Source organism: Phaenicophaeus curvirostris, chromosome 2, assembly GCF_032191515.1.
Source record: "Phaenicophaeus curvirostris isolate KB17595 chromosome 2, BPBGC_Pcur_1.0, whole genome shotgun sequence".
Classification (NCBI taxonomy): Eukaryota; Metazoa; Chordata; class Aves; order Cuculiformes; family Cuculidae; genus Phaenicophaeus; species Phaenicophaeus curvirostris.
The window spans coordinates 71046620-71071844 of record NC_091393.1 but is presented as its reverse complement, the minus strand read 5'-3'; the positions used below and the strand labels follow the sequence as shown (position 1 = coordinate 71071844).

Sequence of the window (25225 nt, the reverse complement as noted above, 5' to 3'; positions counted from 1 at the left end):
CAACACCTTTCTCTATGGTCATCACTCACTCCTATCAGTATTTAGTGACATGAATGCTTTGGTCTCTGCCATGAGCTGGTGCATCCCTGATTCTGTGCAACCATCCCTTCCATAATAACTGGCATCAGAGGGTCACCATGACTCTGGTTTATGAGAATCACATTTGCATCTGCAATGCAGAAGCTTCAAGTTACAATTTGAAAACTCTTAGGACTAGACAGAATGCTCCTGAGACCTAAGCGTCTGGGGTTTCCACAGACGTAACTATGCTGTATGTCTCATGCATATGCAGAAATGGTGATATTTAACAGCCATGAACGTAAAATAGCTTAAATTCATGACATCCTGAAATACAGAGTAGTTAATTAGGATTACCTTTAGAGACTTTAATGTTTCAGTGAGCGCCTCTACATGGGAACTGACGCAACTTGACGCTGAAGGTTGAAGAACATGGGGAAGAAAGGACCTTTAAAAGAAGCCTTCAAAAATGTTTCAAGCATAAATTTTCCCATGTAGTGTGGCATAAATCAGCTTCATCCTACCGAATGCTAGAGAGATTTTTGCAGGTACTCCTTGGAGGAGGAAGAGAAAGTGATATTGTTGCCATTTGTTAACAGCTATGCCACCTCTTCACAATAATATGAGAGGACTCTCTCTCTCAGGCCATGTACATATACATATGTCTGTACATATATACACTTATTTTTATGATCAATTTTAGCTCAAAAAAAAAGCAACAAAATCAGAAATGTTTGTAAAAGAGCCTATATCCTCCATCTGTCATAAAATTTGAATTCCATGCCACGGGTAATAGTTGCTATTTTAAGACAAACCATATTATTGAGACTGATGCAAAAAGAAAACCCAAAAAGTACACTTTAAGACTGAGTCTGTCCTGTGAGCAAACTTGAGATTTGATGTGCACTACTTGCAGCATCGCACCAAGCTTTCTGCCTCTGTAACTGCCATGTTCAGAGATTAAAGAAAAAATATATCAGTGTCTATTTTTCATGCTTTCTTACATTATCTGCAGCTCTCACTCAGCTTGCATTCATGTCACAGTATCAGGCTACTGCTCTTCACCAGTTAGTTTTATGTAGCTCCAAGTTTCAGAAGTAACAGGGTATGGCAGTGGGAGTCTTCCAAGACTGGATCAAAGTCAGAAAATATTCAGTGATAGCCCTGTGCTGGCCTTAAGCAAAATGAGGGGGTATCAAATGCATAAGAGAAGTATATTCTTCCACTATATAACCAGCAGCACAGTAAATACCCAAAGTGGTGGCAGGTGGACAAATTTTCCATTTCCTCCCAACTTGGTTTTCTCTGCTATAACTCTCCTGACTCTTAACACAAGTATGCCTTAGTTATACCAGCACAGGTGAGATGAGAACAGACCCTGTAAAAACCTAAGAAAGGAGAGTCTGAGTATTAGTTTCCAGTCTTGTGTTTCTGTGAAATAATACATCAGGTTGCTTAGACCTGAATGAATTGAATCGTTTTGAGGCAAATGCAGGGGAAAAGACACATAGCATTATAACAAATGCAATAGGAACCAGGGCTCTCCCATACCCTCTAGACTACAAAATGACCCAGCACTCAGGAGTTGGTGAACGCGCAACCTGTGGCTTTCTACCCACTGCAAGAGCTCACACAGACCAGTGGGATGTCTGCATCCAGACCACTGCCAAACCCTCTAGCTTAAGGTTTTGATGGAATTTGTGTCTATAAAGCAACTTCTGTTCCATGTATAAGTAAGGTTCGTGTATGCCAAGTTCTCAGAATGAGGCCCAAACTGCTGCCCAGCTGCCCGAGCACAGCAGCGCGGGTGCAGCGCAGAGGTGCTGCTCTGCAGCCATCACACAACCGGGAGATGAAGAACTGTGAACTCCTGTTAATGCATGCAAACAAAGAATTAACCTTCAAACCTGATTACGTTAACTTTGCTGTGCTGTTTCCTACTAAAGCTGCCCAAGGGACATAAGATTGATTTCTGAATATCAAAACTATTAAGCAATACATTCACATTGCTCTTGGGTATTTTGGACAACTTGATGCCTTTTAAAAACTCACTATAAAAACAGCATTACTCTGGCAATTGCTTAAAGAATGGGACTTTCTGGATGACTTGCAGAAGTGTATGGGTCTTTGGTAAAATAGTAGCTACTGTAGACTAAGACAAATTTCATAATAAGGTCCTGATGCTTTTAATTATCTGTTTTGTGGATTTTTGAAGTATAATAATATAAATACTGAAGTAAAAACCTATTTCCAACCAGAAAACATTTCACAGATGTCAAAGCTCCACAAACTTTCATTCCCTTTTTATGCATTAAGCCACCACAATTCCTAAAAATACAGTGGCAAATTCTGAAATGCACTGACATAAAGTCAAAAAAGAGAAGATGAATATGGATTTTAGGACATGAATATGAGTAGTTTATGATGGGAGTGTTAATGGCTACTCTAATTAAGTCCTCAAAAATCATGTATTTGTAAAGACTGTGATTCTGTTTGGTTAGTGCATAATTTTCAGTACGCCAAATGCCTGCTTGGCATAATCCATTTGGTTTCAGGAACTAATTTTGGCCCATCATGATAAACAAGGCAAATGTGCTCTCACTGTTTAAAACAATGGCTAGATAGAGGCACTTTTTGTTGTGCTTTCTAATCTACAGAGATACCAAATCTAGAGACTATGAAATTGAGTTAATGATGCTGAGGAATATTACACATAATATATATTCTACAATAGCTCTGAAATGTGTCCATTTGGTTTACAGAAATATCACCACTTCTCTGTCTCAAACTATGTGAGTGGGCTAATAATGCATTCTGTGAATGCACCATTTGCTAGGATTTCACTTTCTATCAAGTGTATGTTTTCAGTTTTACTGTTCTGCTTGCCATTTACTATCTCATCAGGTCCTCCTGGACCCTAATGTGCCCACTTTGGGCTTGTTTTCAGAAGTGGAAGGACAATACATCCCAATTAACCAACGACCACCTTCCAACAAACATATTTTCAGAAATCCTTAAGCTGAAAGAAGGCAACACTTAACTTTTGGGAGAAAAGCTTAGTGCAGTGTCACAGGTGAGAGCAATACAGAGCTGCCTGGGGACGCAGGTGAGCAAGAGATGGTGGCTGGCTGTGAAAGCTTTTCTCTTGCCTGTGACCTGGCAGCATGTATCTGGGGTTCTGTTGGACTAAGCCTATGAAGAAAGGGTGCTAGCACAATACTGCAGGGGAACTGCAGAACTGTAATGAATTCATGGGGTGGTGTTGAGAAGAGATGGCCTCAACAGAAACAATACATAATACGCAGTACTGAAATCGTTACAAAGAGAAACAAAGCTAGATAAATCACATTATTTGAGAGGGTGGGGAAAGTGTCAGAGGGTTTTGTTTGCCTTGAGAGAGGAGAGAGAGAGAGAGATGGGACCTATGTCTTTAATACTTACTTGGAATATAAATTTCATTATAGGAAAATGCTCTGGAATAGACTAGAAAGCAACTTTCATATAGGACTGCTTTTCCCTCCAAATAATCCTATAGGATATAAGGATCTTCTACCAAATCCAGTGACAAGACTAGTAGAATGAGTAAGACTTGTAAGCACAAGCTGTAGAGTATTAAAAGAAATACAAAAAAAGAACTATATAAACGTTATTTCTGTCTCTTTTTTTAAAGTTAACAGCTAGAAAAACTAAGTATTTTTGTAGAATTATTCTTCCATTGGGACTTGCTGCTTGGGATATTGTAAGATGGCATGAAAAACATGGTGCAGGTAAAAGAAGAGTCGCATTTAAGTAGAGCAGTAAATTGAGGCATACTGAGTATATGTTAAATGATGCTCTTATTTTCTCATAAGCAACAGGAGGGTAGCACAACTGTATGTGAGAGCAGAATTTCTGTGAATGGGCTTATTCTAATATAGAAGAAGAAACCTAATTCAACAAAATAATTCTTCATGCTTATACATAATTAAAATGCAGATTTTGCACATTTCTTTAAGAAATACAAAGGATGTTCTTTCCCACGTACTGTTTTGTAGATAGAGATGAAAACAACTAGAACATTTGAATGTGCATTGAGGCACAGACCATTGTCCTTTTGAATATCAATGTGAATTTTCCTGTTGCTTCAGTATTGGAGTGTTAAGGAAAATGCCATAGCCAACATGCCTGAAGTGCTATATCCACTCACTCATAACTCTTGCTTATTTCCAGACTAACTGAGCTGAACAGAGCTTGTACTTCTCAGGTAATTCTGTGACTCTGAACAAACTAAGACAGGGACCAAAAGCAGCCAAACTCTGTTTTCCAGTGGTATATGTCAAAAAGAGGTGAAGCTAAATTTTATCAGTTATGGTCTCAAGAAAGAAAGACAGAATAAATCGCTCATTTTTGGACTGAGAAGCATGGAAGCCCTCATCCTAAAGAATAATTTTGCAGCAAATTATTAGCACCAGAGAAAGAGGTCAGGATAAAAGTGCCCCTTTACCAATAACTCTACCCCATACTAAGCTAAAAATACATGATAAAGAAAACAAATTACAGGGTTAGATCAAATAGAAAAGATATTTACTTCATGGTAATGTCACCTCTCCTCTCTCATACATTGCAGAAGCTACAGGCTGGGAAAATTACTGTGTCCTCCAGCACAGCAGAGAAGAACATAGAAGCAAATCTCACTCACTGCTAGAAATATTTTTTTTTTTGTTTCGAAGTTCAATCTCTCTTTGAGTGGCCTTACTCCAGTAACAAGAAAAGACAGTTAACATTTATTCATATGTTGTACTGATTAGGAAATATCTCTACAAACACAAGTTACTTAGAAACAGCAAGTCTGAAATAGGAGAAAACACCAAGAGAAAAACAAGCTGTAAATACATTTCAAAAGTGTGTTTGTTTTTTTTCCTTTTTCTTTTCTTGACTAGCACCATCTGTACACAATAAAGTATGAACATAAATGTTTGGATAATAAAGATTTGCAAGGCACTTAAACAGTTTTTCTGGATAGGTTTTCTTTCAATGAACCTCTCAATGGAAGTCCTACAACCACCCTTCTTCCTCCCTCAGCTAACTCAGGGAAAGAAGTGGCTTCTGCCACCAGTTCTTATTTACAGACATTTCCTTAAAGGTTCCTCAAAGTGCTCTTTTAGGCTAAGAGAATCAACAAGCTTATATCTTCATTTTTCATGATCATCTTGGGGTTTTTTAATACTGCTCTTCTGTATAGTAAAGCAAATCTCTCATACACACAGTTGAGACTTGACTCCAACCTTCATCCTCATTCTGTTGTCTTTGGGATGCTATTCAGAAGGAGAAAGGAGGATGGCAAAGATGCGCATTGAAATTCTCTTGAGGTTCATTCTTTATCGGCGTCTAGAGGTTATATCAAAACAGGTGATCATCATGAGATGGGCCTTGCAGAAGTTGACACGGTTTTCCAAACGCTCAGTCACACATTCTAGGGCCTCCAGGTATTCCAGAGAATCCAGCTCAAATACCTGCTCCAGATCAACTGTGGGAAAGAAAATACACAGATAGAAAAAACAGAAAAAACACAGTGCTTGTTGGTGGGAGGGAGGGCTAATCCAAGTCTTTAAAGCCATCAGTGCTTTATACAACATTATCTTTGGCTTGTCTTTGTCATCAAAAGTTCCCTTTTCTATTTAATGGATATTCAAATAGCACAGCAGCTTCCTGATAGTGAAGAATACAGTTAAGATTGCATTAGATTCTTTCTTGATAAATATGCTCTACCATCCTCTCCAGAACTGCAGATGCCTTTGGCCAAACTCCAGTATCTTTCCCCAAGAAAAACCACCAGAACTGGCTGGCACAAAACACCTGGCTTCAGGTTAACCTTCATGGCCGTTAAGGAGCACACCGGTTGAACATAATGCGGAAATTCAGCAATAAGATGTAAAACAGGCCAAGTTAAATATTTTTATAATGATTCTGATTGTTTGTATGTAGGATCTGCTTTAGCTCCATGCTTAAGCAAATTCTGAGTGCTAAGCACATACTTAAAGTCAGTCCTATTCAGGACACGTATATGAAATGTACTGACTCACACATTCTGTTGATTAGAAAGAGATTTAAGTAGGCCCTCTACCCTCGAAGGACAAGTCCTTTGCTAAATTCAGAACTCAGAGTTAGCAACCAACCTCTAACCTCCTTACTCCTAATCTGCCTCCCTGTACCTTATGATTCTCTCTACATCACTCAACAGTGGCAAGAGAAGGTGTACACATAAACCACCTCCACTGCAGTGCTTTTATGTTGCCAGAGACAAGCTGGCAGCAGCTTCTGTGGATGCCAAGCATGAGATATGTTGTCTGAACCAGTACTTCTTGTCTTATCTGGTCCCTGAGGTCTGTACCATCCTTGAGGCTTTCTGCATTTTTCTCACTGGAATCAGAAGCAAGGGCATCACACAGTAAGTGGATGACAACGTATGGCAAATTCTCTGCTCCCTTTAAATTTGTCCTTTTTACCTCTCTTCCTTAATAGTGTTCTGGAAACATACATTGTGGTTGCTTTACAGCCATCAAAGGAAGAGTTAGGGTGCTTGCTTTAAGAGAACACACCAGATTACCCCCCTTTTCCACCTGCAATTATCCTAAATAAATTGAAACTCATTTTTTTCTCTAGAATTCTTTAACACGAACTCGTCTGCTTGCTAATACTAAAAAATGCTGTATAATTACTGCAGTACTCTCTATCTTTTTTCCTTTGAGGAGCTGAGGTCCTTCTTCATTTGAATGAGAATGCCCTGTAAGCTCTCTGAACTTTATATATCTATAGTTACAAAAAATGGGCCAAATTCATTTTTCATGTAAGCCACTGGTGCCAAGGGACAAGTTTGTTCCACAGTGTTATTTTGTGGTAGAAGAGCAGATTTATAATATTGCTTGTATGTCTGAGTGATCTGAGGCCAAAAAAAAAAAAAAAATCTCATTTTCAGGAGCTGTGGACTGAAACGCGTGAACGTTAATCTACCAATGGCAATATTCACTACTTCAATGCTGTACCATTTCAACATTCAGCTCTCAGGCAAAAAGGATTGTTCAGTTCTACTGTCAACATTTAATAAGCATTATAGGGATGAGTTCTAGAAATACAGTCAATCTAAAATTTGCCTTTAGGTCATACATTGGTTCATTGTAGTTTACAGACACAGTAGCTCACATCTGATTCTTAGCAAACATTTCTACTCCCCCCAATCCGTCCACCTCCATCCCCATTCCTGCTCCCCTGCACTGCCCCCCAAAATAAACCAAAGGACACCTGTAAGTCCAGGCAATAAAATGATGTGCTTACATTCACTGAGCCATTTATTAGGATCCAGCATAAGGTACTGTTTGGTCACCTCCAGTTCTCTCATCAACCACTCGTACTTGGCCTTGACCTCAGCAATTCTCTGCTGGCGATGCTCAAGGATTTTCAGCTTGGCATTGAAACATATCACTTCCTGCCAACCAGGAAAAAGGAGCAGGGAAGGAATAGGTGAAGAGGAGAAGAAATATCCAGATTCATTCAGGCAAATGATCTTCTACTCAACAATACTGACAATGAGCCATTTAGTCTGGAAAAGTATGAATCACTGCATGAAATAATCTATCATCTGTTTTATTTTTATTGCTTTTGTTTGGTTTTGATGCTTTCCATCAGTGAGCTTTGGAGACATTGCAATGATAGTTAATAATAAACTATAATAATTAATAACAGGCAGCATCTTGAAATCAAATTAACTGTAGCAAAACATTTCTGGTTTTTGTCACCAGAACATTGGCTGAGAAAATCTAAGCTCTTGGGAGAAGGATATCCATTGCTTGCTGTATTAGAATTCTAAATCCATCTTTGTGCTTGGTGCATAAGAAATGCAGTAGTCATAAAATAAGAGAACTGGTAGCAATATCAAATCTAAAACATCCTTAAATGAAGGGATTATGTTATGAGAAACCCTAGCAATTCATAATCATTAATAAAGAAGACACATTTTCTGTAAAGCAATGAGATACAGTAACAGAACAGGGTGCAATGCTGTCTAGAGACACCCAGCCTGGCCTCACATGACTTCAGAGGGCTGGCAGACATCAAGACATGCAGTAAGTGAGCCCACAATGAGGTCTATACTACTCTTGCTAGTGTGGGAGCAATCCCAATATAAGAACTATCCTACTCCAAGCATGTGTGAAGGTCCTAACCCTGTTCTGCCTTCTGCTCTGCATACAAATCTACTGCGGGTGAAGTGCAGTGGAAACCCCACCCCAACAAGTGATGCATCTTTTCCATACAAAACCATATCACAGAACATCACAGTCTAACCATGAGACAGGGCTAGGAAGAAGTGCCTTAAAATAATAATAGTAAATTCTATAACCCCATTTACTCTAATACTGGTGCTATTTCATCAGCTTCAGATACTCTTCCCAATTATACCTCTCAAGAGACAACTTTTACCATTCCCTGGTCTTTTCATAAGTTTGGAGGCCTGGGGTTGGCAGACACAACTTTGCTAGAGAGAAGACATTAGCCATCCTGAAAACAACGCTACCAAAGCACTTAAGGCACCATTGCAACTTTGAAAGGCGCATGTGACGAGATGCTGGAGAACAGGAATCACCAAGAATATAAGCAAGGGGCAAAAATGCAAGGGACCAATCAATGTACATTAGCTGAGCTGCTGTGGAAGCAGGCTGTTGTAGTTTGAGGTAAGTTAGAGTCAATTTTGTGACTAACTCAGTTGCTGTAACTAACTTCATTCTCTGAAAGGTAACTGCATGTTTTTGAGACAGCGTTCTTCCCTAAAAATGATAACACAGAGCATTGGTGTTCAAAAAGGCCAATGCTTATACTTAACCAAGGCCATCCTCAAGCTGGTGAAGAAGGGGCTGCACTGGCGAAGAAGGAAGAATAGGGCAGGTGATCCTAAACTGACCAACAGAGTATTCTATCCCATATATGTCATGCTTGGTATAACACTGACAGATCACGAGGGTCTCAGTCTCTTCCCTTCGATGTCCAGTGAGGATCTTGTCTGTCTGGTTGTTCTTGATCCCAGATCCATGTGTACCTGAATCTAGTTCCTAAGTCCAGCTCCCTCCTAGCCATGAACCCGCTCCCTCATGTCCATTCTGCAATATTTGAGGTGAAGTTTACTCATGAAGGAGTGAGGTGGGGTCAAGATCTCATGTATTTACATATATTTTATTACTTTTCTAATTATTTTCATTATTACTGTTATCATTTCATTAAAGCTGTAGTTTTAGTTTCCAAATCACAAGTCTTTTTCCTCTCATATCCATCCCCCCTTTCCCTGCCGGGTGTGGTGTGTACAGGGATTTCAGAGGCTCAGCTGTATGGTTTTTGTTGCCGAAGTTTGACCGAGTGAGGCTAAACCATGACAAAGGTATAATGTGAGTCATAAGTCTTAAATGTGATAACGGGTTTTGCTGCCTGTTGAATTAACCATATATGATACTATACATTCCTGACTGCATAATCTGAATTCACCCTCTTACACCCTCCAGGAGGAGGGGAACAGATTACCTGGACTGTACTCACCTTGCTGTCCCCACCTCGTCGCCGCTGGAGCCTCTCCACATCATCTATCTCATAGACTTTGATCTCAAATGGCTCCCCCAGCCCCCTCTGCCCACTTCGCAGGGGCCCATCCACCCAGCGGATCCCTGGGCTGTTGGCGGGCTTTCTTGCTGGGGAAGAAGTATCAAGTGATAAAACTGGAATAAGCCTCCGTCTCTGGGAACCTGTAAATGCAGAAATTGGCATTTTGCGTTAGCACAGTTATTGTCTTTCCTTTCTCCTCCATCTGCAGAGATGTCTACAATATAGATATATATTTTCAGCCTTCTTACACACAGAAGAAAACAGAGGAAAAACCCAAGGAGGTCATGGAAGTTGAGGTGAGCTCTAGCTGTGATGTGTTGTACCTACTCACCGTGAGTCAGACCCTCACATGTTCTTTAGTGCCTGATTCAAGGATTTGATCCTCAGAAGGCTTCTGTACTCTAAAGTGCCTGCCTCCCTTTGCTCAGGGTCTTGGTGTGCATGCCAAAGAAGGGCCAGAGCAGCAGGCTGAAAATGCTCTAGCTCTGCTTTCTTGTTTCTTCATTGGTGCTGCTTCTTAAAGCCTAAGGACAAGCATTTTTCCAGCCTCTGCACAGACCATCATCTCCAGGGCAGCTGCAATTTTGTGTTGTTTTTAAGCACAGCACAAAACCTATTTTGATATCCAAGTTCATTTACTATGCAGGAGTGGAGCACCAGCATACCACCGTCTAGTCCTTTGTATAACATCACTGTAGGGTGGCTAGAGTAGTAGGAACACTAGAGAGGACAGAATGCTTGCAGTAAGTACCCCTGAGCCTAGTGGTTGTACCAGAGTTGCATTAGCCTTGTCTCTCTTCAGTAGGATATTCTTCAAAAATGTTTCCCACTTGTGCGCTCACTGTGGTACTAGTGATGGTCAAGAAAGCAGCAGGAATTACAGGCTGGCAGAAGGGTTAGTCACTGTGCCTGCTTCAATACTAGTGCTCATGCACACCCACTCTGCTTTATAATACGAGCACAGCAGATAGGAGTACAGCAATAGCTCAAAATGCACTATGGTTGATAAACCTATGCCATATGGGAAGCATCTGCCATGTGAGTTGGCAAGTCAGGGCCTAAGGTAAAGAAAAGGAGAAAAAGTACATCACTGGCCTGATGGTAGTGGTAAGGAAGCTGAGCATCTGGTTTGTTGGGAGAAAGAACAGACATACACAAAAAAAAGAGAAACGACTCGTTACAATTCTTTGCTTGGTATAGTACAACCAGAGCAATGGCTGGGCTTACAAAAAAAAGAGGTTTTGTAGCTGACATCTCCTGCAGGGTCTCCCCTAGGAGACAGCAGGAACAGAAGAGATGGAAGAAACCAGAAACAAAAGCCAGAGCCAGCTAGTTTGAATGAAACTATTAACTGACTCTCTTGGCTGCAAGAACAAAACTGATGCCAGCAGGGAAGGGATGCAGACTGATCACGCAGATTTTATTTTAAAAACAAGATAAAATCATTTAGAGGAATCTCCAGTACTACATTTATTGAAACTTGAATCTAAATAGCTTCAACATGTCTGCCAACTTAGTGCTTCAATGAAAGCTAAAAAAAAACCACCCCCCAAAATATCTATTGATTGCCTCATGTCTGGATTTGCAAAGAAGAATGTATTGTCTAGTTTCATTCACAGGAGTCTGTTTATTTGCTTTCTGAACTATCACATCTTATCCCATTGACTTCTGAGTGCAGCAGTCTGTGCTAGAAGCTAACAGCAATTAACTTTTAACAAGTAATTAATTTGCAAAAGATAGCTCTAAAATGGGTGAGAATGGTCTATCTTGCTGTCTAGCTGGAAAGTCTAGTCTACAGAGTTCTTTATTTGTATGCCTCTGATATAACTCCATGCAAGACAAGGAGAGCATAGCCAAGGTGGATAGACAGAGAGCTCTACAAGGCGCCTTTATAACAAACAGCCTGAGATCTGGACTGCTCATCCTTTAACATCTATCATACTTGTGTTACTACTGAAACTGCAGCCCAGAAAAGGAGTCCATGCTATAATAAGTGAAGGCTCACAAATACTAGCAAGTAGGAGGTATTTTAGACCTGTTGTACCACTGACTGGAAGCGAGTGTCAGCATTCACTTAGGTTGAACGTGTTTCATTTAAGCTCTAGATTAAAATGCTTGATCAGCAGAAGAATCAGATCTTGATAAAAAGAAAAGCAAGACTGAAAAAGAATTTAGGCATTCATTACTTCTTAAAATACTTTTTAGTTTTTTGGCCATAGTGTCTCACAGGATCAATCTTTCAAATTTTGTCTGTGTGTAAAAGCAATGTCTTTCCTATCTTTGCAGCTCATCAACTTTTAGAGCCAGTAACACTCACAAGCACCAGATCTGACCTCCTGTGTAATGCAGCTGAGTGCTGCTAATTCTTTTTACTTTGTGCCCCGCACTGATGGTCACATCTCCTTTCATGCCATGTCTACAGGAATAGCTCTAGCATTTCAACAAAGCAGCTGAACAGACTGGAAATTCCTTCTGTCTAGCTCTCCCATGCATGGCTCAACTATGACTAAGGTAGGTTTTTTTGGTTTTGAGGTTTCATTTTCTTCCCTTTGTCTTCCTTCTTTCTCTTTTTTCCCCACTGTGGCTGTTAACACCACCTTCTTGTAAAATGGAGCACTTTTAAATCATCCCCACTGCATCTCCAACCAGAGCCGAAGTCCAGGTCTGAGAATGCAGGTGGATGGCTCTGATTCACTTTGCCACAGGAACCGCATCAGACTTCTGTTTGGGGCAAAGTAAAACAGATATCATCAGCACATGAAGAACAAGGATGATAGTGAATGTTTTTGCATTTAGTTCCCATTCCTATTTGGCTCAATGAGAAACAGAAGCTTGTGGTCTAGAAGGAGGGCTACAACCTGAGGCTCCAGCTACTAGCGCTTACCCCTTCACGGAGAGGCAACAGAGGCTACAGTAAATGCAGGAGACAAGCTAACATGAGCTCATTATGTTTTTCTAGCCAGAGCTCACTCCTGGATAGCCTTTGGGTTATCACAACAAAGCGAGGCTGCCAGCTCTTGGCACACTGGGGCAATGTAGCAGGACAGAACTGCATAAGGTGGGCAGACTTACTGCCGTCTGCCCAGGGGCTTCTTTGGGGTGCAGGGGCTGTCAGTGCAGGTCTGCCAATGAATATGTCAGCATGTGAGGCAGAGAAGAAAAAGAAAGAGGGATTTTTTTTATCTCAGCCTTGAATGCTGACTCAGGTTGATTTATCTGAGGCTTAGAGTACTTTTGGGAGTAACGAAATATAAGATATCATGCATTTTTGCAGTGAGGCAAATCAAATCTAGTTTATTCTAAACATGCACTGATTAACAGGCTGTTTATTAGCCCAGGTACAGAAAATAATGGTGTCTTTTTACAGGAGACTCCTGCCACTGATATCTCCATTTAGCCTCTGGTTTTTTTTTTCTGACTTCATCTTAATTGGGATCAGTAAGGAGATACAACCAAAGCAGTGATTCAGGGTGAGCATCACAAAGCAGCTGACAGCTTGCTCATCCGTATCAACACACAGACACAACTACTAAATTGTTAAAATGAATACAGTATTCCATTTACATAGAAAATACCCAACTGAAGTCCCAAATTTATTGAGAGCGCTTGATGGGGTTAGGATGTCATAAATTTTGAATGTATAATAAACAAACTCCTTTGTAGGAATTACAGTGCACCAGTCTTCTACTTCCCTACTCATGTCTTATAAATGCAGTGGGCAGCCTGGGAGCTTAGCAGAAGCAATTCTCAGCAGGTCTCTCCCACATCTGCCCCACTGCAGGACTGTGCACCCTGCACAGCACCTCGGCAAGCTGGCTGACCTTCCTGTCACACAAATGGGATTCATTCCTCCATTAAAGAAGACATTTATACCAAAAATCAATCCCAAAGAAAACCTGTAAGCTGAACACAGGACCAAATGACACCTTCAATTTATGACCATATGGCATGTAAAGCAACACACCATTTGCTAAATGTCTTAGAGGTTATGTTATTTTACTTAGCCTGAATTTATCCACACTCAGAATAACCCATCTTGAGCCTAGCCTGAGTATGAACAATCAGACAATGACATAGCCCTGAAAATGCACAGAATATAAGATCTGCTTTTACAATGGAACTGTTGCTCTGCCTTGAGCTATAGGTTAAAGTTTGGCCAGGTTAAAGTCTAGATAAAGGGAGTAACACAGCACTGAGGGCGTGCAGTGTGAAAGCAGAGCTGACTGAGGAGTGTCAATGAAGCTACGACATACTTCAGCAAAGATAAGCCCAGGGAAGCCTTAAGGTATTAGAAACGCAGACCAAGCCAGCTAGGTATGTAAGGGTAACTTTAAGGACAAAAAGACTCACTGGCCTCAGCAAAATTTCCCAACTGCATAAGGATGTGTGCTCATAAAAGTATATGTTGAGCAGGTCAGAAACTGTAAGAGTTCTGGTTTTGCTTAAGTACTGTATATTTCTGCATGCTCCCCTTAGTCTGCTTTCCAAGCACACATTCCAGACTGAGCAGCTTTTCTGTGAAAAAGGTAAAGGCAAAATGTATAAATGCAAAATCTTCGTGAAAAGATCTGATGCAGATCTCTTCTAAGAAGGATACATCTGAATGAGTTGCAAAACATCTGCTATCCTAGAAATTTCAAGGTGTTTCAAACAGAAAATGAAACTGTAACTTGATATATCATAATTCTGGAAGTTTATAGTGTGTGCTCAAATGCAGGATGTGGAGCCAAAGCTATTCCCAGCTGCACTTAATGTTATGGGAGATAAAATTGCCTTTCTGTACAGAACCTGTTGTTCAGCATTTTGCTTTTTCTTACTAGACAGTCCGTCCAAACTCAAGGCAATTACATAAAACAATCCTGGCTAAGTAGAGCAGTAGTCCTAAGCTCCCATTATGCCTTCTGTGGCTTCATTTCCAAGAAATACCATGCTTGTGCTTCCATTAGCAATGGCATCAACCTCAAATATGGCATCAGACTGCTTACTGGCAAGGATTATCTGCCCTGTTCCCTGTCACCATCTGACAACAGGGGCCCTGCTTTGTTTGATTTGAAAACACAATGCTGATTTCTCTTGTTCCTATTTCCTAATGGGATCTGCCCTCCTGGTCAATTGTCCATGACTGAACCAACTCCTTTCCATTCCTTTGACATCCTTTCTCCTAGTTTACTTTATAGTGCTCTTTCCCCAGTGCAGAGCACACTCCTCAGATTTCCATACAGTTTGCATAGTTTCCCTCCCAGTTACTGAAGACACGGCAAGCTTTCAAGCGGAAGACCCTTCTGATGGCCTGGAGATTTCACCAGAAGTATTTAGGGTGGCCATCTTCAGGTCAGTACTCCAAACACCAAAGAAGCTTGCCATTTATTGCCAGAAAATCTAAACAGCATTCACTCATCCTGGCAATTCAGATTAGATAGAATCATAGAATCATAGAATAACCAGGTTGGAAGAGACCCACCGGATCATCGAGTCCAACCATTCCTATCATGTTGCATCTGAACACCTGGAGTAAGAAACACTGACAGGATCTGTCATTCAGAAAAAAATCTCCTATGCCCATTTTGCTGTAAAATAATTTGGCTGTATTCTATGTTGATTTACATGCAATTCTGCTGTTTTGAATCAATAAGACATACAAGGGCACTTGAGATTAGAAATCACTGCTTGCTGTACAGAAGAATAAAGCAGCCTTTGTTTATAATCTCCTGTCCATACATGTACTAGATAATATTGCTTCTGTACTGGTATAACAAACATGCCAAGGTACAGCATGCTCCTGTTTTTTTTTTTTCTACCCACACAGTCAATTTGTTAACCTTGCTTCCTGAACTACTGTCTCACTTTAAATGGAGCTTTTCAGGGCAGTTTAGAGCTGGTGAATGAGAACTCCTGAAACTGGATCAGGAAGCAGCCCTCCTGCAGTGTGGCAGGTTGACAAGTGACCTGGGATATGCTCCTGGGAAGATGTGCATCATAGGGGTGGGAGGCGGGGTGGGTGAGTGGTGCATTTTCAGCACCCATGACTCCCAGCAAAAAAACCAACCAGTGTCTCTTCTATTTATCTCACTTCAGGCTGGATTTGGGTTTAATAGTCATTCATCAGCATTGTGGCATTACTTAAGGCACAGGTTATTGTTAATACAGTACTGTACTAGATAGCTGTGCCAGCTGCTTGAGCAGCAAAGGTAGAGGCTGGAGGGGGAAGGGGCTCTCCAGCCAGAGCATTAGCTCGCAACAGGACAGTGGTGGAGGCATTCCAGTGAGCTAATTCTGTGGCAGTGTCAGGAGCAGGTTTTATTTACACTTGGTCTAATGGTGTGGGACTCAGTCATGCATGTTACATAGAGCCTTCACCATGCACAATAGCCTGCTGCCATTTCCTCTGTTAAATCATTCCTATGTTCATGTGGCTGAAAGCTCAGTGCTGGCATGCGGTAGTCAAGCGTGTAAAAAATGATTACTCTGATCCCTTTCAACACAGATTTGCTGCATGAAATGGCCTGGCTTTGACCTGGGAAAATCAATGCTGTTGTTTTAATGAACAAAAAAAAATTTGAGCTGAAGCCCGCACTTCCCCTATGTCTGCTCCCTCCAGGGATGTCCAGCCAGCAGTCATATGCATAAAGCTGTCACCTGCATGGAAACAGCTTTTTTCTGTATAATTCTAAACATCATTTGTTGTGGCAAAGGTATAATGTAGGAGATCAATTAGCTACCATCACTTGAAAGCAAGTTAAAGTACAAATGCTGGAGACGCCCTAAGGCTTTGTGATACAATGGACAATTTCCAAACACTGTGCCCTAGGCAGTCTAAACAAGAACCAAATTCCTTTTCACTTGGATTAAACGGGAAAAGCTCAGACTCTTTTTGTTGATGTTTTGTTTCATCATTATCATTTTGGCCACATTTCAAAACGTGATGCTTTGCAATATTGGTTGGAGATGGACTTCCATAATTTACAACCTGTAGATTCGTCCTCCAGCTTTTTCTGCTGCTTTTGTAAGCAGGGCTAAATGCTTCCAGAGTGTTTGAATACACACTTTTTAGGGGTTTCCAGGAACCTCTAAATCTCCATTTTTAAAACCATCCCATCAGTAAAGCCGAGAGCACACAAGTAAGAGAGAAAAAGGGACATTAATTGTAGATAATTATTGTCATGTCTTAACAATCGCACTTTTTATTGAAGTGTTTAAAATCATGTAGCAATTTGCTCTGCTTTAGTGGTGAAACAGTACTGGCAAAGACCCGCAAGGAGTCATGAAACTTTACTGCAAAAGCCATAAAATGCTGCAGCAGGAATCTTTAATTATCTATAGTCAGACAGGTTCCCTGTGCAAAGAAGATAAAAGCATGTGCACAAACACACACATACACTTAAATGTGCACAAATTCTATCCTGGACTGCCAAGAGCAGCGTCTTAGGAATGCTGATACACAGCTCCAGCTCAGGGCACAGGTCTAACCTTCAGGAAGTCAGCATTTGGAGACTTCAATTTTCTGCCATTTGCATTTTGACTTGGCCTTTCTGTCAATAGCATCACTTAGATTTTTGTTTTCTGGTGCTCACTGATACCCAATATTCAGGAAGGCTGAACCGACCCAGACTGACACAACTTGAAAGCACTTCATAGGTAAGGACTTTCTCCCCTGTGCCTCACCTCTTCAACTGTCTCCCTCCTCCTCACATCTCCCTCTCATACCCAAGCCTTGGGCCTTTGTCCCGGTGAGTGGATCATTGCATACCAGCCGACAGGCAGCAGTCTCCACCAGTGTGTTTGTTATATGGGCTGCTGCTGCACATTTGCTGCTCCCCTAAATGTGCTTGGGCCACAGAGAGCTACTCCAAGTGTTTCATCCTGCCGGCACCAGCCCCAGCATCAATAAAGCTCCAGGCTTCGACTTGGCTCCAAAGAAACTGCAACTAGACAAATCAAAGGAGACATACTCCTTGGCAAAGGTCTATCCCACCTCAGCAGAAAGCTGCAAGCAGTGATACACTGCAGCCCGTCGGCCCAACTCAATGTCACGTGGGATGGGGTCTCTCTTAGGCACCCAACTCTATTCTGAAAGGGAACAAGAAAGAAAACAGCCGAAGGAAGATGTCTTTGGTCTCCATGAAAAGCTTTGTCTGTGACAAATTGTCTCAGAGCCTTTCCCATTCTGCTGTTCCCAGGGAAGGTGTCCTAATAGGCAGCTCTAAAACACTGTAAGGGGCAGGAACTGGTAAATCGTCTGTAGGAAATGAGGGTAAAAGGCAGAAACTAGGCATTCATGCACATTACATGGGAATGCAAACAGAGCCTGGCTTTACTGGGTAAATCTCAATAGACACAAGGCTCTTGCTTTGCTGTTAGTCCACAGTGGGAAGGACCTGAAGCTACCAGTAAAGCTGCATCTCTGAAATAATCCAGTCACCTTTTGCATTGAGAATTATTTTAAAGTAGTGCTCACGTACATCCAAACTAAACCAGGGAAAAGATGCTAAAAAAACAAAGCAGAAGAGCAAAAACCAGGTAGGTAACAATTCTGATATAAGGACCCTGCTATTACTTTTTTCACGACACTATTATCTAGTTTTATGAGGTGGTATCCAGAAAACACAGCAATTACATGAGTTGCCCAAGGTGATACAGTGAACCAGCAGCACAAGAGAAAATAACATAGATCTTGCAAGTCCTAATTTGCCACCCTACTTGCCTTCTTCTCACGCATGTTGTGTTCCTGGGATACAAATATGGCTTTTGTAAAATGGTGTTCAGCCAGAATGCATTTCCTGATAACACACATCAGCATGCATTATAAAAGCACTCGTCATTGCCTCTTCCATGAAGCAGCACTGGGCCCTTGCACTTGAAATTTGTGAGAAATTGAAAAATTATATATAATTGGTGCTAGTGATGACCACACAAATTATGCCCTAACACCTCTGTGCCCTGCCCAAGACAGCACTGCCTGAGAGAGAGAGGAGACTTGCAGGTGGAAAAGAAGGAAGGGTTTGCCACAAAAAGAAAACTATGAATGAAACCCTACTCTCCACTGCCCAGCAAGGGCAGGGGAGGATGTGCAGCCGTGTCAGTTGAAGTCAAGGTTAGGAGTCAAAGGTGTCTGTAGCTTAACCCTGAATCTGGCTCTTACTTTGTTGCAGGCATTGAGCAAGTCAGCAAAGTTCCCTGCCTTCATTTCTCCACTTATAAAAAAAGGGTTTGGAATAATACGAACATCACAGGGTGGATTGAAGAGCAGCTGTACAAAGCTTTGAAATGTACCACTGTAGATCAGTGCAAAATAGCCCCATTTCTGCCATAAGCAGTCACTTTGGGGCAGTATATAGTGACATGATGTTATAGGACCAATGTTAAATGCTAGAAAGATGGGAATGTTTATTAAATGGGTAGCTTAGCTTCAGGGGAAAGTCTTATGTGCTTCATGATGTAAATACATGATTTTTCAATAGGTGCCAGAATGGAAAAGGCATTTTTTAAAAACAAACAAAAAAAATTTTAATTTTGTACACACAATACTGGCCTGTGTCTGAAATGTACATGTACCCAGGCAGAGCCCAGAATTTAACCTAAGGCTAACACTGAAGGGTATGAACTAGCTTTATCTTTCAAATGCTGTCAATGCAGGTCTGATGCTTCATGTATGACATCCAGGTCAGAAGAACATACACATACAAATAATGCACTTACAAGCACTGAAAGACAAGATTTTAATCTCAAGAAAACAATGATGTCTCTCCAATGTGTCAGAACTCCAGAAGTAATTGTGAGATCTGACAGGGCTGCTGGTGATTATCTTAAAGACTCTTTATAGCTTCTTTTAAAGGGACCTTGGGCTTATTCATGTTGATCATGTCTGACAGCTAGCATTTCTGTTAATAATAATCATAAATAAAGTGGACAAGGTTGCCTGACCTGAAATGAGCATATCTATAGTGCCATATCCATTACAGCACAGTGGATCTGTGACCGCAAATCAGGAAAGGTCCAATGCTCTTGACAGTATGTATTAAAATAATATCTGTCTTTTAAGAGCTCAGAAGCTTTGTCTGCTATCTTTTCCATTTAAAAAGTTCTCTTCAAGAGAGAACATTCACACTAGAACAGACATGTAGAAAGGAGATATTACATAGGATGATTTTTTTTGTTTATCATGCAATAAAAATATATTTGTGAACAGCTATATTCTACCTTATATCTCAGCTCCTCCTTCATGTTCTTCTGCACTGAAGTCATAATCTTGGTTTTATGCTATCATAAATCTGCTGACATGTGAAAAATTATACTATTATCAAGCACATCAAAACAGAATTAAGATTTCACTGCTGGAGGACCAAATGCAAACAGGACCTGGATTATAATAAAGTGAAGCCTTATCAATTTCTGGGCAGTCGTTTGCTGCTAGAGATATGGAAGGTAGTAAAGATTTCTTTTTTTAATTTGCATAAAACTCAGATACAAGTACAACTCATTCAAAACAATACAGGAATTACTTGCAGATATAAGGAATCACTCAAAAAAGTATCAGAAATAACACACGTAGAATCTTTTATGGATTCAGCTCCTAAGAAAGAGGAAAATCAATTTATTGCTACATAAAATGAAGGAATAGGAAAAAGATTTTCTCATAGGATGCAAAGTTAATGTCAGAAAGATTATTTCACCACTGGATCTGTGCTTGCACCATGTAGAGGGATTACTTTCAGATGCATCCTCTGAACAGGTACAATCAGTCGTGCACTCATGGGTACGGTTTTAATAGAGATATCTATTGTATTCACATCTGTTTTGCACATGTTCTTCCTGCTACCACAGTCAAGAGCATAAAGAAAGGTAGAGTTATGCATTACTCAGTTAGTTCAAGGCAAATGAATCCCAGAGGTCAATATCGCAGCATGTGGGAATGGCTGGTGAATTAGAAACTCTGTAAGAATAACACATTTTAGACAGCCAGTGCTACTGTAGGCCATTTAGTCACTGATATTTCACATACTTGTGCACATTGGTTCCAATGTTAACGTGCATTATTCTCAAAATTAGATTAGGCAGGACTATCACTTCAAGTTGGGAAAACAGCATCCAGGAAAAAGGTAAGACAACCAGCTGATTGATGCTCCTCACCCCTGTCCTGTAACTGTCCCTGTTTCTGAAACTTGTTATTGTGGGAATATATGCTAATTGCAATGGCACAGACTCTTACTATGACCCAGGAGGCTCTTGCTTTCTAATTAAAAAGTTCTCAGGTAATGTGAAAGCTACTGGGGATTATACCTGAGCAAAGATGAAGTCTTTCTGATCCTCCCTGTGATCACTGAAAAGGTTTCGGATTTGTAAGTGCTTCAGTATAGTAGTTCTCATATATTAGTATCACTAAAATTTATTGTTCTCTATAAATTACTGGGAAAAGAAGGACTTGTAACTCAAAAGACAAAAAAAAAAAAAATCATCTCAGATGCAGGATAACATCTTTCAAGGGGTACAGACAGAACTTCGTCCTGTCTTCCAGGTGGGAACAAGGAACTCAGCAATGGTTTTCAGCTGCACCTTGGGGTGCCCAGAGCACACAGGGAGTAAAAGTGGGTTCACAAGAGATCCTGCCATTCAGCAAGACTCTGGTCTTGTGCTGGTGAAACATGTGCATACCAAGAGGGGAGTCTGTGCCCAAAGTGTTTATAATGAGTTAAGTTTCGCAGCCTCATGAAGGCATCTTTCTGGAATCAAATCTGAAGAATAATTGTAAAAAAGAATACTTGAATGTGGCTGCCTTTGGCAATACTAACCAATTTTAGTGATAAATGCTGTTCTGCTCACGTGAAGCAAACCTAAATGAAATGGATGAGAAGACACCGCAGCAAAGTCAATGCAACCAGACAACATTTGTGCATGCTGGAAAACGAAGAAAGGAGCCTAGGACATTTACCCTTGCCTCAAAATCTGCTAATAGATATAGGTGGTACTAAAGTTCACCTTTAGGGCTACTGTCATTGTAATGCATTCATTTCTGCTTTGGTCCGTGTCTCTCTTCCTTAGCACTGCAAGCTTACCTGCAGTTGATCGTTTCTTTGGATTTTTCAGACTTCGACATCTGCCACTTGCGGAGCTGCTGTTCTCACTCATGGAGTCTTGTGCTGAAGAGGCACTCCCCGTCGCCTCACTGTCCCTCATCATGCTCTCATAGCCACTGCTCCCTCCACTGTGGTAGAAGAGGGCTGTTTTCCCCATGGCAGGGGGCAGCTCCCCGCTGAGGACACTGCTGTTGTCACTCCCATGACCACTGCTGCAACGGTGAGGTTTCCGAGGAGGGGTGATCTTGCTGTAAGGTGAAGGCAGCATGTGAACAGCTGGCTTCTCGTCTCCAGGAAGGCCCCCACGGTCGTCTGCCTCTGAGCTTCCCCGCGGCTGTAAGCCTCTGGCACTTGTGCTCCCTTGAAGCAGCTCTGAAATCCGCCCATTTACAGCCCGAAGGGGCAATTTGGAAGCAAGGCTAGAGCCCCGGTTTCTGCTGAGGGACTGCGTTGACCAGGACATGTTCTTCCCACTTGGAGGCAAACTGGAACTCTGCCCTATGGACTGAGGCAGAGACTTGGTTGAGAAGCTGAGTGTTTTGGTGGCAGAGGCAGAGAGGCTGCGGGCCTTGGGACTTGCCAGCAGCAGTTTGCTGACTGCAGAGATCTTCGACTGGCTGGCTTTCGGGGAGGCACCTGCGGACTGGGAGAGGCCCGAGTTGGTGGGTGAAGACATGACACTGCGGCTGAGGCTCCTTCCAGCCCTAGGCATGGTGGTGTCTTTGCCAGGGCTCATTTTGGAGCTGACAGAGGACAGACTTTCTGCTCTTTCCAGCGACAAGCACTCATAGTGGCTTCCTGTGGACCTCCCAAGGGAGTTGGTCCTGCTGGCAAGCTGCTCCAGTTTGGCACTGAAGAGCTTGCTGCTGCTGTTGCCACTGCTGTCAATGCCAGGACTCTTCTGTTTGGCATTCGGCTCCTCGGGGAAGCTGGCCAGGAAGGACATGGGCTGGCTGGAGGGACTGCTTGTTGTGCTGCTGGCTGCACTGTGCTGGGGACTGGCTCTGTTCTTCTGATCCAAGCTTGACTTTCTCACTGGTGGCAAAGGAGGGGTCCCTTTGGGACGAGTGAGGACACAGTGTTTGGGAGAGGCCATTTTCTTGTCAAGGCAAGCCTTAGAAAACTGGGGGAGGGCAGGAGAGCCGACTCCGCTGATGTCAGTGGCAGTAGGATGGAGGTGACTGTCAGGCTCCTCTGGTTTGCTTGCCTTTGGGAGCCCTCGAGGAAAGCTGCCATTCTTCAAGGCATCACTAGAATGAACAGGGCTTTGGGTTGCAGAGCCTGACATTGCCACCTCACACCCATCCACAATCCTCTTTAGACTGTCAGATCCTGGGGAAATAGAGGCATCCCCAGTGCTGCTGCTACTGCTGCTAAACCTGTTTGCTGAAGACTCCTTTGTGCTGTACTCAGGCTTGGCTGAAACTGTGGCCGTGTCAGGCCTTGGCCCATCACTGCTACCAGAGCTGTCCTTTTTTACATCTTCTTCTCTCTTCAACCAAGGGTCGTCAAATTTGATATCCTTCTTGGCACTGGACTCTTTCCCATCATGGGGATGAGCAACCTTTGTGTCTGCAGTTACTGCCGGTATAACATCATCAGTGTCCTGTGCTTTGAAGGGATTAACAGCAATACATGGATACACGGTAATGTTTGTCCTCATTGGGATGTAGCCTTCACAGCTGCTGAGGCTTGCAGTGTTTTTGATTGTGACAGTAGTTTTCCCTAGAGCTGATATTTTACAGCCTTTTATGGGCGGTACTTTGCCAAAAGCTTCTTCCCCCATTTCTGACAGTATAAGCATGTTGTCCGTCACTGGCTTCTGTTTGTCACTTACACAAATCATGCTGGCACTTTGTATGGTGTTCGCAAACTCAGAGACAGGGGGTTCTGCCATTGCTTCCCCATGCCCATAGCATGCCTGGGCTATGAAGCTGTGGCACGACTGTTCACCATCACTCCCTGTGCTCATTTCACTCAACCATGAGCTGATGGATGAACGCCTACTGCCATCATCCTGGGATTTTTCATCCAGGCCTAGCTTTGGAAGTGGAAGGAACTGTGTGATGCTAACTTCAGACACAGGAGCTGCACTGGAGTAACATTCAAGATCTTCAGATATGCTGCTGATAATACTGACTGGCCTGGACCCAGAGGCCAAAGCCTGCACAGAGCAGTCACTGTTAAAACTGATGATACTAGTTGGGCGCCCATTGTCAAGGACCCCGCTGATGGTTAGCTCTTCTACAAGGGTGAACACCAGCTCATCTTCTCCATTCAGCTCTAATGGCTGCTGCACAGTCACCATGGTGGTGCTCAGAATCTCCTTCTTGGATTCTGGAGAAATGCTTTGTTGCTGATCTTCATCAAGAATGGTCTCTTCAAATTCCCCATTGCTGGAAGACACTGACTTCTTCATGATCTGAGGGCTCATGCCTACAGGTGGGGTCCGGATTTCTGGCTGCAATACAGGTTCACTAGATGTCATCCCAGTACTCAGAGGAGCTTGTGGGGGAGTGGAGCTGGGCAGGACTCCTTTCTGTGTATAGACTTTGCACCTCTGGGAAGGAGAAGTTGGAGGTTTGTACTCAGATGTCTTTGAGAGGCTTGCAATGCCAAGCCGGGGTGAACCCATTGGCCGAGGTTTGCCTTCCACAAACCCACAGGTGTTTAGACCTTCTCTGCTGCTCTGCAAGCTGGTGCTGTGTGCTAACTGACAAGAGCTAAGCTCTTTACTAGAGCTGCCTGTTACACTCCTGGGAGAAGGAGGAGCTGAAACATTAGTAAGTGCTCCAGAAGGAACAGGGGAGTTATTTCTCATAGTTTTGCTGGGTGTTGCATTTATATTTTCCTTGGCTTCTGTATCAGGATGCTGACATTCTGGCATCGTATCTTCCTTATCTGACTCTGGTAAGTGGCTAAGCTCTGCCAGCTGGCTTGAGACAGAGCACTTCGACATCTGGTCTGAGCTAAATTGAGCAGGCATCTCTTCAAAGGGAAATTTGTCAGTCTCTTCACTGCCATCTATACAATCCAGTCTCTCCTGGAGCTCCGCAAAGGTGTTGCATTTCAGGCAGTCTCTCTCAGATTTGCTGGGCCCTGATTCATTAGCTTCCTCCAACCTGTCCTCATTTTTGGTCTTCTGCAGAGCAGGAACTATGGGAACAAAGTCAGGGGGACCCTCATTATCTGTCAGTTCCTTATCAGAAAGGGCAGTGCCATTGGGGCCAACATAAATCACTGTGTCACACGACTGCTCACTGCTTGATGAATAATCAGGATCACTTGACAAATGCAAAATAGGGAAGTCTGGGTCAACAGTGTTTCTAGAATGGAAAGGCCTCAGCTGGGTTGGCCTCCGCATCCTGCCTTCCTCACAAGAGCTTTCTCCTCCAGAAGAACTCGATGTGTACTGCAATATGAGAGAGAAAAAGAGAGAACAACATTTCAGCATTGCCAACAGCTCCTTGCAGAAAGCACATAGACAAAAAGGTCACAGTCACATCTAAACGAGG

General features: G+C 42.3%; 1 protein-coding gene across 1 annotated transcript in view; it reads right to left on the bottom strand.

Annotated features, from left to right (window-relative positions):
• Positions 1-4545: 4545 nt before the first annotated feature.
• KIF26B (kinesin family member 26B) overlaps positions 4546-25225 on the bottom strand; it is a 298400-nt gene continuing 277720 nt past the window's right edge. The window contains exons 13-16 of the mRNA XM_069850882.1: positions 21690-25122; positions 9577-9779; positions 7330-7480; positions 4546-5524 (exon numbers count right to left, since the gene is read on the bottom strand). Coding sequence (XP_069706983.1) covers positions 5376-5524; positions 7330-7480; positions 9577-9779; positions 21690-25122 — 3936 coding nt within the window. The 3' untranslated portion in view covers positions 4546-5375. The remainder of the gene's footprint in view (positions 5525-7329; positions 7481-9576; positions 9780-21689; positions 25123-25225) is intronic.